The sequence below is a fragment of the Lolium rigidum genome, chromosome 1, assembly GCF_022539505.1.
Source record: "Lolium rigidum isolate FL_2022 chromosome 1, APGP_CSIRO_Lrig_0.1, whole genome shotgun sequence".
NCBI classification, from domain to species: domain Eukaryota; kingdom Viridiplantae; phylum Streptophyta; class Magnoliopsida; order Poales; family Poaceae; genus Lolium; species Lolium rigidum.
The window spans coordinates 280,547,821-280,562,040 of record NC_061508.1 but is presented as its reverse complement, the minus strand read 5'-3'; the positions used below and the strand labels follow the sequence as shown (position 1 = coordinate 280,562,040).

The 14,220-nt window shown below is 46.9% G+C and overlaps 2 protein-coding genes and 1 pseudogene across 2 annotated transcripts; 1 reads left to right on the top strand and 2 right to left on the bottom strand.

Moving 5' to 3' along the window:
• Positions 1-581: 581 nt before the first annotated feature.
• On the bottom strand, positions 582-3,673 carry LOC124683782 (UDP-galactose/UDP-glucose transporter 3-like). Its single transcript, XM_047218232.1, has 7 exons — positions 3,458-3,673; positions 3,257-3,354; positions 3,023-3,159; positions 2,292-2,322; positions 1,636-1,739; positions 1,230-1,351; positions 582-1,133 (listed from the first exon to the last, which is right to left on the bottom strand). The coding sequence occupies exons 1-7, from the start codon at positions 3,637-3,639 to the stop codon at positions 713-715; spliced, it is 1,095 nt and encodes a 364-aa protein (XP_047074188.1). The 5' UTR covers positions 3,640-3,673; the 3' UTR covers positions 582-712.
• Positions 3,674-6,124: 2,451 nt separating this feature from the next.
• On the top strand, positions 6,125-6,748 carry LOC124683781 (multiprotein-bridging factor 1c-like). Its single transcript, XM_047218231.1, has one exon. The coding sequence runs from the start codon at positions 6,141-6,143 to the stop codon at positions 6,600-6,602; it is 462 nt and encodes a 153-aa protein (XP_047074187.1). The 5' UTR covers positions 6,125-6,140; the 3' UTR covers positions 6,603-6,748.
• A 1,409-nt stretch (positions 6,749-8,157) lies between these two features.
• LOC124659356 lies at positions 8,158-13,907 on the bottom strand (annotated as a pseudogene).
• Between the last annotated feature and the right edge of the window lie 313 nt (positions 13,908-14,220).

The following is a 14,220-nucleotide window of genomic DNA, read 5'->3' as shown; positions in this document are numbered from 1 at the left end:
CTAGGGTGGATAAGCCAGGCAAGGAAGGCAAAATCGGCGGACATACTAGGGATTTTGCGTCAGGAGGAAAGGCGGAGGCAGTTAAAGTGACGAGGATTGCTGCACCAAGTTAGAAAGGTGGAGGCGGCACACATGTGTGTTAGGGCAAGGGTATTTTTCTATTTATTGACCGAGGAAAAATGATCACAGGCTATATTAAAACTAGCCAATTATGTCCATGATGGCAGAAAAGGAGTCAAAACCAGTCAACCATAATTAACTGATGTTAGAGACCAAAATTAGACTTAATTAAGAGCTTGAGGACAAATTTAGATCAAAACAGAGTTAATGAACTAAAATTAAACTTTCGCAAGACTTAAGGAACCAAAATTGCACTTAACCCATAAGTTTTAGGTATCTGGGAAGTATTGTTTGTGTGCTCTATTTCATCTGGTGTCTCCAGATGGGGACGGTTGAATAAAACGCTATCCACTGTCATCTCTTCTTATGTACAAAATGCTCTCCTTTTGCAAACATATAAGATTTCGAAAGTAAATCAGTAGTCCAGAAAAATTTAGCCTATAGTTGTGCACAGACTAATATGTATAGAAATCAATGTGTATATATATAAATTTTTCCCTCAAGCTACAATAATGATTTCTTGGATATCTCAACAAAAATTGTGTGCAATCAAGGCTACAAATCAGAATGAGCTACAGTATAATAATTGAGTTCATTCCTTGTGTTCTCTGCCCTTCTTTCTCTTCCATTTGAGATATATTTGGAGAGAGAGGCCAGAGAAGACCATAACAACACTTCCCCATTGCTCAAAGGACAGTGGGTTACCACTGATAACTGATGAGATGACGATGCTCATGAACTTCCTGGTGGTAGTGATGGTAGTGTTAGTAAGAGAGCCGAATCGGCTGATGGTTAGGAAGATGAAATTCTGGCCCACGGCACCACACAAGCAGAACATGAGAATGTCCCAGGCCACCTCTGGGTTCTCCTGGCAAAATTTCACCGCCTCAAAACCGTTTGCGTATGGCCAACTACTGAACAGTAATGGTGCCACAAACATAATTACAGTATTGTATATGGTTCCCCAGAGGTTCATTCCAAGCATTATATCCCAAGGGTTAGTTTTGGGGAACCTGCAACAACAAAACATTACTTTCCATTCAGAACAAAATAACAGGTTTGCTTTCATATGGAGTTTTGCTTAGCTATGGAATGGCAGATATATTTACCTGGACTTTATTAAATCTTGGGTCGAATTAGTGTAACCATCAAAAGCTAAGTTGAGGAAGCACAGTGCGTAGCCAAGAGGCGCGTTAGGATTAGCAAGCTTCTTAATAGTCTTCGAGCTTGTCTGGTTTAGTAAGAATAAACAAAAACTTCAGAAGTGTCGTTAAGTATTAGATTTTGACGCCTCTTTCTATCCAGATGTATGCACAAAATTTAGCTGAGCAGAGTTCACATTTCATCAGAATAAAGAACTGTACTGAACATGACATACAATTAACTTTTCTTGATTAATACTATAGAACGAAACAATAAGCCAAAGGTTTTATGGTCCAAGAAAAGTGGGCATCATCAAATGCAAACAAAGGATGACACACCCCCATTAATATATGAAGTTGAATAACTCCTCACCTTCAACAATGCAAAGGATGACACGCCCCCAGCAACAAGAAAGGTGCAAAAGTACTCTGGAATTGTATACTTAACACCATAGAGTAGAGTCCCCATCAACATAACTGTACAAAATTAATCAATAGTGAGAAAGGCCAGTACAGCACTATCCAGGCGAAGAAACATACAAAGTTTGTGGTTACTCAAAATCCTTAAGCCAGATTACTCAGCTACACATTTATCAATATGGCATCAACTATACATCATACATGGCTTGAGATTGTAAATGTAAACGCATATAAGGTTTTTTCAGTTGTGCAGGACGTACTTTTGACATCTAAAACAAGTACATGGTGACAGAATGGAATCAAAATTCTCATAACCAAATGACATGCTTTGGAGACATGTTTGAGAAAAAATAGAACCAAAGAGGTACAGAGGGTTGTCCATCGTTAGTCATTTGGGACAGTTATGCATATGCTGACGAGGTAGGAGGCATATGAATAGTAGTTCATGTATCAATTTTCTCCAGATTTGAGTGAGAGACTATGTGTAATGTTCTTTTGGGACAGTATTAATAAAAGTTTGATGACAATTATGTGGAGTATACCTATGTATAAATTCTGTAAATAATTAAATGTAAACTGCAAGGTAGGCATACACATATGCAAACTCACCTGGAATCATCTTAGAAGATTTTGCCAAGACCTGTTAGCAAAAACAGAAAATAATTTAACATCATTGATGTTCGGTAGTTTTTGGCATCATTATAAAAACAGAACAGCTTTTTTTTCATTTGAAGTACATCTATGACATCTAATTAAATCATCAAGATATAATTTCCATGCAAGGTGGAGATATGAAGGAGGCATGTTACTACTTTTCTAATATGCGGGTAACAAATCAGTTTGATGTCATGTGCTCTTGGGGCATATAGGAATGAGCATGGCATTCACACGAGTGAGTGTGATATCCAGGGATCAGTCAGCTTTGTCGTCAAGACCATGGATCAATAAAATTGAGTGTATCACCTGTTGCTAAAATGAATCGGAGGTCCTAATGTATGGGAATACCAAGTGCAAAATCACAAAAGCTGAGTCTAAATTTCACCACATCAGATTATAAAAACACCTCCAAAATTCTAGCATAAATTCCGTAAGAATGTAACTACTTATTATGTATCCCGTTTTGGTTGGAGTTGCTCTAAGCCCATACTGCTTCCTAATGAATTCTAGCCAATCCCTTAGCACAGATAAGCATGTAACTCCAATATTAGAACATTGTACTCCAAAATGTCCATTTACTATATTACCGATTAACTCAATCAACACCTAATTGCAAACACAATCAATGCACAAAATCTGGATCGAAGGAAAAGCCGAAGCGGCAAAAGAAGCTGGATCCGAACCTGCGCCGGGTAGCTGATGTACTTGAGCGCCTCGATCCCCATGGTCGGGCCGATGGTGTTGGTGATGCTGACGCCCCAGTACTTGGAAAGCGGCGCCCGCCCGGCAGGGCTGCTCCCACCCGACCACAGCTTAATCACTGCAGGAATCATCCAAAGTCACGAACCCCTCTCACGCGCAATCACCGACCAAAAGTGTGAAATGCAACATCCGGTGAAGGGAGGGAGGGCGCTCACTTATGAAGGACCAGACGAAACAGACCACGTTCTGCGCGAAGTTGAGGAAGGCGAGGTGGTCGAACCGCCGCGCCTCCGGCCCGAACCGCTTCGTCGATCTGGGAAAGGAAGGCCAGGTCAGTCAACTGAGCCCTAATAATCCTCTCCGCCGTGAACGCCATTGGGGGAGCCGGAGCGAGAGGGCTGGGGCATGGTGCTTACAGCGTTTCCTGGAGGACGCCCTGGGTGATGTAGGCCGCCCAGATCCCGGCGACGCAGAAGGCGAGCACGGCCACGCGCGAGACCAAGCTGCCGCTGCCGCTGCCGCCGCCGTCGATGCGGGGGCGGCTGCGGACCACGCCTCCGCCGCCGCCAGCGCCGCGGCCCTTCCGCGCGGATACCATGGTGGTGTTCCGGTTCTGTTCGCCGGCGAGGTGGTCGGACAGTCTCGTAGAATCGCGGGGAGAGAGGAGGCGCGGGTTATAGCAGTTGGGCGCAACGGTGGAAAGGCAGAGCCCGCGTCAGAGGAGTGACGTGGCGTGGTGTGGTTGGTCGAACGATGCCAGAAGGGACGCCCCATTGGCCAGGTCGGCGTGGAAGGAAGGGTCCGACCATCCGAGGCCATCAGATACGACTGAGCTCTGGGCTGGAGACTGGGGCTGGGCCAGAAAAATGGATCCGTTTGCGTTGCCACAGTGTTTTAATTATTTTTGCACCACTGAATCACTGATGATGCATATATGATATATATGAAATACTACATGTAGTTATTCATTCATTAAGAAAATGTATAGCCAAATTGTGTTCCAAAAATATTTTAAAAATTTATTTAATATGATTCCGTCGATCCGCTGCTTTGTCACGTCAAGCCTTTTCACCCCTTGTAACTCGATAAGATATCAGAGTTATAATAGAGCTACCAAGAAACACATAAACCTCGCCTCCAAAAGGAATCCCGAGAGGAAACTTGCAGAGGGAATCCATCGCCCTCGCAACTTGGACCTTGGATGCCTCAGCATCATATTCATCATCATCATCAACATCACCATCGACATCCCCTTTCATCTCGTTGTATTTCCAAACTCTAGTGAAGATTTGCATGTTTGTTCAATCCCTTGTGCTGCATTCATATGTGCCCATGCAAATTAGGATAGCTATTTTTGTACATCAATTCAAATTGCACATGCCATTTTTTGGAAGCTTTGCACTAGTGGCATGAAAGTAAATCTACACGTATTGCAACAAATCTCTGAGATCAAAATCTCCGAGATGGTGAGGCGGCGGCTACAACCTGATGTTAGAATAAGGTCCTCCCCACCCTATCCTTGGTCCGGTGGTGTGGCTAGCATCGACGGAGGGCATGTGGATTCGTGTGCCCGGCTCATAAATTCCCTACTTTTATTTGTTTTTGTGTGTGATCGCAAGTTATAAATGGTGATGAAATTGTAGGCGTATGTCAATGATTCTACAATGCACGATTTGATCAACGAGAATGACTTCTTGGGTGTCCAAAATGATGAACCGGAAGCACGATTTGATCAACGAGAATGACTTCTTGGGTGTCCAAAATGATGAACTGGAAGACTACGATGAAAGCGGTGAGGGGTTTGAAGATGAGCTCGAACATCAAAATTCCCAATTGGCGGGGAGGAGCAAAAGGACCGGGTCATACACCGAGGACGAAGACAAGCTCATTTGTGAGGCATGTTAAAGATTTCGGAAGATCCAATTCATGGTGCGGAGCAAAAGGGCAAGGCATTTTGGGCGTCAATGCCTACATCGAAGATGTTCGTGAAGCAAACTCATGTGATGACCCAAGATCTCACCATCTTGGATAACAACACGAGGGCCTGGTGCGAGAAGAAGCAAAGGGAGATCATGGCTCGCCACATGTGATCTTTCCTATTTGGAATTTGTGTATTTTGAATTTGATGCATCCGTGCTATTGGACCCGTGTGGAGTTAATTTGGATGATTTAAACATTTCATTACATGGTGTAATTCCTCTTATATGTAAATTTGGCCAAAATCTAGCCGCTGACAAGATTTAGGGCCATGCGTTAGTTTCACTGCTCGGGAGGGGGCAGACAAGGGAAGGACAACAGACAAGTTATTGTCCTAAAGGAAAAAATTTGGGACACAATTTAACGCCTAGCGTTGGAGATGCTTTTAGTGCGTAAGAGGCATAAATTGTTGCTCCAACAGATGTTGTAAAGTAGAGCGCGCTGCAAAAGCGCTATCTAGTGCACTATATCTAGCGCGCCGGAAAGAGCGCGCGGTACAAATCGCGCGTAGAAACAAAACTACCTAGTTTTACAGCTCCAAAATTTAGAGCTTCTGTCGAAGAAAAATACGGCCTCACGCGCGAAACACTTATAGAGTATGCTGCAAAGTGCTTTTACAGCGTCATTAGCGTGACTGTTGGAGAGACCGATGTTGAAGGTATAGAGACATAAGTAATAAGACATAAAAAAGGAGGACGCGAGTAGCAAAATAATACGGAGTAAATAAAACGCGGGCAGCAAAACAAGCTGGTCCTTCTAGTTCTTTGTACAGACAACAAATCCACGTTCGTATCTGTCACGAAATTGCCGAGTAGTGCGTGACGTCCAAGTACCCACAACTGGGCTTTCCGTGGCACTCAAGTTTCAGCAGGCCTGTCTACAGCCATCCGATCCGCTACACAATCTTCAATCGACGGCCCAGACACGAACCGGGTCTCCCCCAGATTCCAGAACCCACGAGATGAGCGCACGAGCCTCCCCGATCGGGAACCTTCGCGAACTGCCGCGAAACCGCCATTGCCCACTTCCACGCCTTCTATATATAAAAGCCTCCCGCTTCCAAATTCACCATTTCACCATTAACACGAGCAAGAAAAGGTACGACAAGCGGAAGGGAGCGACATGCCGACGGGCAGGATGAGCGGCAACATCACGCAGGACTGGGAGCCGGTGGTGCTGCGGCGGGCGAAGCCCAAAGCGGCCGACCTCAAGTCGGCCAAGGCGGTGAACCAGGCGCTGCGGTCGGGCGCGCCGGTGGAGACGGTGCGGAAGGCGGCGGCGGGCACGAACAGGAAGGCGGCGGAGGCGGCGCCAGCGCGGAAGCTGGACGAGACGACGGAGCCCGCGGCGCTGGACCGCGTGGCCGGCGAGGTGCGCGCGGTGATCCAGCGGGCGCGCGTGGCCAAAGGGTGGAGCCAGGCGGAGCTGGCCAAGCGCATCAGCGAGCGCGCGCAGGTGGTGCAGGAGTACGAGAGCGGCAAGGCCGTCCCCGCGCAGGCTGTGCTCGCCAAGATGGAGCGCGCGCTCGAGGTCAAGCTCCGCGGCAAGGCCGTCGGCGCGCCCGCTCCCGCCGGAGCCAAATGATCGTTCCTGGTATTTAGTGATCTCTGATTTGGGAGATCAAATCTCTAGATTAATGCTCTAGAGGGGTCAGTCTGTCGATGACATCACCACTCCACGTTTGCGGAATAAAAAGAATACCACAATTTCATTAAGATTTAAATAGTAAACACGAATTGAGCATGAATTGACACGACCGATAATTTGAGGAACATCCTTTAGATAGATAGGGACACATATTAAAAAACTAAACATCTACTACCTCTGGTCTAAATTAATTGACGCACACTTTGCATGGACGTTGTTTACTTCTAGTATGACCTCGCGTCAATTAATTGCGAGCGGAGGGAGTACAAAAATATTTTCGCATTACCCGCCCTTAGCCATGCCTGTTGTTAGTGGCACGCATGACCGTGCCTGTCCGCCGCCGATGCCACCGCGACCTCCACAAGGAGGGTCAGAGGACATCACATATGGCTCCTACCGAGGCATGTGCTAGGTAAGCAACCACCCTCAAGGTGTGAACCACGTGTGTCCTCGTCCAAGTCTTCGTGCAATCATGGGCATAAGGTGCGCCCCCGCTGCTGCGGACCCTACCGATAGCCCAAACCACGCCAAATGTCATCGCCACCACCATAATCATCTCCTCCTCCTCTGGTGAACACGGCTGCCACGTCGATATGCGGATGTAGGACGTAGTCTCCACGAACCTTCTACAGTCCTTAGCCGCGGTCCGCGCTGTTGGTCGTCGATAGCGGCCCTAGCCCGAGCCCCTCCTAGCCATGGACAACCCACCAAGTGAGCACGGGGTGGAGGGCTGCATGGAGCCCGCTGACCAGAGGAGCTCGTGGTGAGCTAGAGGTGTATGTCACCGCGGAGGCGTAGCGGCGAGCTTTTGTAGGCGTCGGAGCAAGGAGGCTCTCCCGCTGTCCTAGAAGCTGCACATGAAGACATGAATGGAGGGGCTAGAGGGGAGGCGGGGTGGTTGGCGGTGGGAGACGGGGTGGCCGGCGGTGGATGCTCCACAGCCAAGAGCGACAAGATATGTGGGAAGCAGTTTTTAGGCGGCGGCGGTCACAGGAAGAGAAAAGCTCTCCATTTTATGTTTTTGATGACTTTTTTTATTTCTTAAAGCCCTCGTATTTCGTAAATAATCATTGACCATCAGCTTTGTCTATAGATATGAGTTATGTATTATAAAAAAAAAGCGTACGGTTGGAAAGTTCTTCGGAATATGAATTCAATGATAAATTTATTTGCACATGACACTAAGTTTGTTTATTAAATTAACAGTCAATATTGAAACTTTGTGCGCCATGTCAAATAAGGAAGGGGTACTAACTGTCCAGCTACAAAGAGTTCTGACATGATTAGCATCCTTTGCTACTCTCAAGTCCAAACCAAACCAAACCTTCTGCTGCTGCCGTAGAGAAAATCCTACCCGATCTCAACAACAAAGCTCGCCCATATGCACTAGGCATGCCAAACCAAACTACTCCTGTAACAGGTATTAATTGCCCGGCATCAACAGAAAACGCTGTCGGACGGTGAGCGAACATTGTCTCTCTTCTTGATGCATCACATCGGAACTAAAGAAGCAAGCTAGCTAGAGAGGCTAGAGCCAGGGCGAGTCGTAGACGGGGGTGACCACGGCCTTGACGGCAAGGAACTTGTCGAGCGCGTGAATGCTGGCGTCCTTGCCGAACCCGCTCATCTTGCGGCCCCCGAACGGGCAGTCGCCATCCATGACGAAGTAGCAGTTGAGCCACACCACCCCAGCACGGATAGACCGGATCATCCTGTTCGCTACATCGATGTTCTTGGTCACCACCCCAGCTGCCAGCCCGTACCTCGTGTCGTTCGCCTTCGCGATCGCTTCCTCCATCGTCCTAGAATAAACAACCATGAATCTTCTCTCATCACCGGCCATAGCGCAACATTTTATCCCTATCGATCAATCGGTTGAGATGGGGGCGAGAGGTTTACCTGAACTTCATCAGGCACATGACTGGTCCGAAGATCTCCTCCCTTGCTATGATCATGTCATCCTGCAAGTTGAGAGAGAGGCTTCCTGCCATGTCAGATACTTGATAGAGAGTATAAGTAGTGATCGTGTAACGGATTGAAATGCGTCTTTTGCGGGTGTATTTTGACCTTAACATCGGTGAAAACTGTAGGCTCGATGTAGTAGCCTTTCTGACCACAGGGCTTCCCTCCTGTCAGGATGGTGGCGCCTTCTCTCTTGCCATGTTCGATGTAGCTCAGCACCCTATCGTATTGTGCCTTGTCCACCTACATATGCACAGCCCATGTTAACATTACGAACGTTCTAATTCAATATGGATCAGTTTGTGCTGCGCAAAGAACAGGGGATGCATGCTTGATCGATTTTTACCTGAGGCCCTTGATTGACACGAGGATCGAAAGGATCCCCAACGACCCAGTTCTTCATCCTGTCCGCCAATTTATTCTCGAACCGATCGTAGATGCCCTCCTGCAGGTACACGCGGCTTGCCGCCACGCACGCTTCACCCTGCAAATTCCAGTGCAAACCAATGTATGAATGATCAGTTACTCTGGCATCAATCACTCTTGCTAAGACGGCTTAAGCTTTCGGTAACTGTAAGATTTTGCCCCACCTTGTTGAAGAAGTTAGCGCTGATGGCAAGATCGATGGCCATGTCTACATCGGCGTCATCAAAGATTATGAGCGGAGATTTGCCGCCCAGCTCGAGAGACACCGGCTTCAGGTTGCTCCTTGCCGAGGCCTCCATTATGAGCCGCCCAACCGCTCGTCGATCCGGTGAAACTGACCTGGATGGATAAAAATGCCACCGCATTCGTTGCAAGCAACACATATCAAATCTCATAAACAGAGCAAGAAAAGAAAAGCACTTGGCTGGATATTGTGGGAGATTAAGATTACCATGTCAACGTCCATGTGAGACGCGATTGCTGCTCCTGCGGTTGGACCGAAGCCTGTGATCACATTGATCACCCCATCTGGGACTCCTGCCTGAACAGGCAGGTCAGAACAGAACACGGGAGTTCGGACCAGCACTAACTGACCGAACAGCTACATACATACTGTTACACGCCGGTCAATCTAACCTGCTTGGCTAAGTCAGCAAAGTACAGGGCACTCAGCGGAGTCTGCTCGGCGGGCTTGACGACCATGGTGCAGCCAGCGGCCAACGCTGGGGCGACCTTGCTGAAGAACATGATGGCGGGGAAGTTCCAGGGGATGATGAGCCCAGCAACGCCGATGGGCTCGCGCAGGGTGTGCCCCTGGAACTGCCTTGACATCTTGAGTGTCTCACCATGGATCTTGTCAGCGGCTCCCGCAAAGTAGCGCAGGGAGCGACCGCAGCTGCCGATATCGACCACCCTGGTCACCATGAGGAGCTTGCCTGCGTCCAGGCTCTCCAGCCTGGTCAGCTCCTCCGAGTGCTGCTCCACCAAGTCCGCGAGCTTCAGCATGATCTTTCCTCTTTCCTGCACGCCATTGATTTTTCATTTTAGATTGAACTGTGCCAGTGTTTACAAATACTCCTTCTGTTATCATTTTGTAGGGTGAAAAATTGATGGAAGAAATAACCGTACGGATCCGGACATGCGAGGCCATTTGCCATGATCAAAGGCTTCCCTTGCCGCCCTCACGGCCAAGTCTACATCCTCTTTGTCACCTTCAGCGATGTTGGCGATCACATCCCCTGTGCGGGGATCTCTGGTCTCGAACGTCTTACCTGAAGAAGAAATATCAAAGGTCACACCCAAGAAAATCAAATGGGAGAAACTCCTAGAATTTCTATCGTGGACCCTACTTGACAGGAACTCTCTAAACGATGTTCTGTGAGGAATCTATACATTTTCTTACAGGAATCCTCTTCGACTGATTAGCTATGGACTTAAAAACTGATTTCCCATTTCTGAAATCAGATCGAATCTTCTTTATCAACTAATTTACATATCACCGAGCCTAATTTATTTGTAAAGAAAATATAATAATATCAAACTGATATCAAGTACACCCGATCTCTTGAACTACAAAATATCAAGAGCTGGTCGAAACAAAGAGTATGCAAATGACCAAATTACTAAAAAAACTAGGAATATGACACAAGTGACGTTGACGCTATCAACACAAGCAGTAACAACCTTTAAGATCAACCACCACCATCAACAACACCTGCATTGCAAGAAAAGTTCTCCAAATGCAACGTCTTTATGAAGATGAAGGGAACAACGTCAAGCACAACCTTTGCCAAATCTAACCAATGTAGACCAGATTATGGGTTTTTACCTAGAGAGCAAGTCCTACCAAAGTCCAAGCAATGCATTCAACAATGGGATGATACATTAACGGCATTATTGACAGATACAACCAATGAATTTTAGACATCTAGTTTCCCCCCGTTGATTGAGAACCGGTACTTGAAGAGTCAGCACATGCTTGTAAGAGAAACTCTAGCAGACCCCTTTCCCACTGCTCTTAAAAATATGGATTTTTTCGATAAAGGGATTTTTATTAACTCAAAGTCGCATCAAGGCAACAGACACATAAGAGCTACACCCGTCCTCTACATAACAAAGATGCATACAACAAAATAAAATAAAAAACAAAAAAAAGTTTGACGCAAGCTCAAAGTCAAAGATATACCAGTGATGACTTAGTAATGGTTTAGCACAAGTCACATCCAAATCGACATGAAATCCAAACCAACAAACCAACAACCAAGCCTTTCAGTCCCAAACAAGTTGGGGTAGGCTAGAGTTGAAACCCATAAGATCTCGAAGCCAAGTCATGGTTCCGGAACGTGGATAGCTAACTTCCACGCACCCCTATCCATGGCTAAATCTTTGTCGATATTCCAAACCTTTAGATCTCTCTTAACGGACTCCTCCCATGTCAAGTTTGGTCTACCACGACTCCTCTTAACATTCTCATCACGCTTTATCCGTCCGCTATGCACTGGCGCTTCCGGAGGCCTCCGTTGGATATGTCCAAACCATCTGAGACGATGTTGGACCAGCTTCTCTTCAATCGGTGCTACCCCAACTCTCTCCCGTATATCGTCGTTCCGTACCCGATCCTTTCTTGTGTGGCCACATATCCATCTCAACATGCGCATCTCTGCTACACTTAACTCGTTGGATATGTCGTCTCTTCGTTGGCCAACACTCGGCGCCATACAACATCGCAGGTCGGATAGCTGTCCTATAAAACCTGCCTTTTAGCTTTTGTGGCACTCTCTTGTCACGCAGTACGCCGAAGCTTGGCGCCACTTCATCCAACCAGCCTTGATTCGGTGGCCCACATCTTCATCGATATCGCCATCCTTCCGCAACATGGACCCCAAATATCGAAAAGTGTCTCTCTCCGGTACCACCTGCCCATCAAGGCTAACCTCTCCCTCCTCGTGCCTAGTAGAACCGAAACCGCACCTCATGTATTCAGTTTTAGTTCTACTAAGCCTAAAACCTTTCGATTCGAGAGTTCGCCTCCACAACTCTAACTTTCTATTAACCCTCGTTCGGCTATCATCGACTAGCACCACATCATCCGCAAAGAGCATACACCATGGGATGTCTCCTTGTATATCCCTTGTGACCTCATCCATCACCAAACCAAAAAGATAAGGGCTCAAAGCTGACCCTTGGTGTAGCCCTATTCTAATTGGAAAGTCATCGTTGTCGCCATCGCTTGTTCGAACACTTGTCACAACATTATCATACATATCCTTGATGAGGGTAATGTACTTTATTGGGACTTTGTGTTTCTCCAAGGCCCACCACATGACATTCCGAGGTATCTTATCATAGGCCTTCTCCAAATCAATGAACACCATATGAAGGTCCTTCTTTTGCTCCCTGTATCTCTCCATCAGCTGTCGTACCAAGAAGATGGCTTCCATGGTAGACCTCCCAGGCATGAAACCAAAATGGTTTTTGGTCACGCTTGTCAACCTTCTTAAGCGGTGCTCAATGACTCTCTCCCATAGCTTCATAGTATGGCTCATCAGCTTGATTCCACGGTAATTAGTACAACTTTGAACATCCCCCTTGTTCTTGAAGATTGGTACTAAAATACTCCACCTCCATTCTTCGGGCATCTTGTTTGACCGAAAAATGAGGTTGAAAAGCTTAGTTAGCCATACTATCGCTACGTCTCCAAGGCCTCTCCACGCCTCGATGGGGATTCCATCAGGACCCATCGCCTTGCCGCCTTTCATCCTCCTTAACGCCTCCTTAACCTCAGACTCCTGAATACGTCGCACAAAGCACATGCTGGTATCATCAAAGGAGTCGTCTAGCTCAATGGTAGAGCTCTCAGCCTCTCCATTGTAAAGGTTGTCAAAGTACTCACGCCATCTACGCTTGATCGTCTCATCCTTCACAAGAAGCTGATCATCTCCGTCCTTGATGCATTTGACTTCATTGACATCCCTCGTCTTCCTCTCCCTAAACTTGGCCATCTTATAGATGTCCCTTTCGCCTTCCTTCGTGTTTAAACGTTGGTAGAGGTCCTCATACGCCCGACCCCTTGCTTCACTCACCGCCCGCTTTGCAGCCTTCTTCGCCACCTTGTACTTCTCCATGTTAGCTGCACACCTGTCCAGATATAGGCATCTGAAACAATCTTTTTTCTCCCTAATAACCTTTTGGACCTCATCGTTCCACCACCAGGTATCCTTAGCTTCCCTTCTACTTCCCTTCGTCAACCCAAACTCCTCTACAGCGACCTTCCGCAAGCAGGTCGCCATACTCGTCCACATCATGTTTGCATCGCCTCCTTCCTCCCAAGGGCCCTCCTTAATAAGCCTCTCCCCGAAAGCCTCGGGATGCCTCACCCTTGAGCTTCCACCACTTTGTTCTAGCGACTTTGGCGCGCTTACCCCGCCGGACACGGATCCTAAAGCGAAAGTCGACAACCACCGGCTTATGTTGAGGGACAACACTCTCTCCGGGTATCACCTTACAATCAATGCGAGCGCGTCTCGTCTTCTCTTCTAGAGAGGACAAAATCAATCGGCTAGAGTGTAGACCACTACCGAACGTCACTAGATGGGATTCTCTCTTCCTAAAGAGGGTGTTAGCTACGACCATGTCATAGGCTAGAGCGAAGCTCAGGACATCTTCTCCTTCTTGGTTCCCGATGCCATAGCCAAAGCCCCCATGCACCCTTTCAAAACCTGTGTTAGATGTACCCACATGGCCATTGAGGTCTCCTCCTATGAAGAGCTTCTCACCAATAGGTACCCTCCTAACCAAGTCCTCCAGGCCTTCCCAGAACTCCCTCTTGGTGCTCTCATTGATCCAAATCGACATGAAATATTTTAAAGAAATCCAAAAAGAATCGCAAGTTTCTTTTACCAATTTTTTTTACAAGACCATAAATATTCCAAGAAACATGGAAAATAAATGATTTTTTAATAAATTCTTGTTAGTTGATACAATTTCACTTAAAAACTGACTCGAGATTATTGTGTCAATTTTCACGAATCTGTTTTCCCCCGAATTAAAATATTTTATTGACTATTTTCCATTTTTTTTCTTTATTTGTATCTTTCTTTTGCTCTTTTCCTTCGTGCCGATTGGGCTACTACATCTACATGTGCGCCGCATTGCCACCTTATGTCCG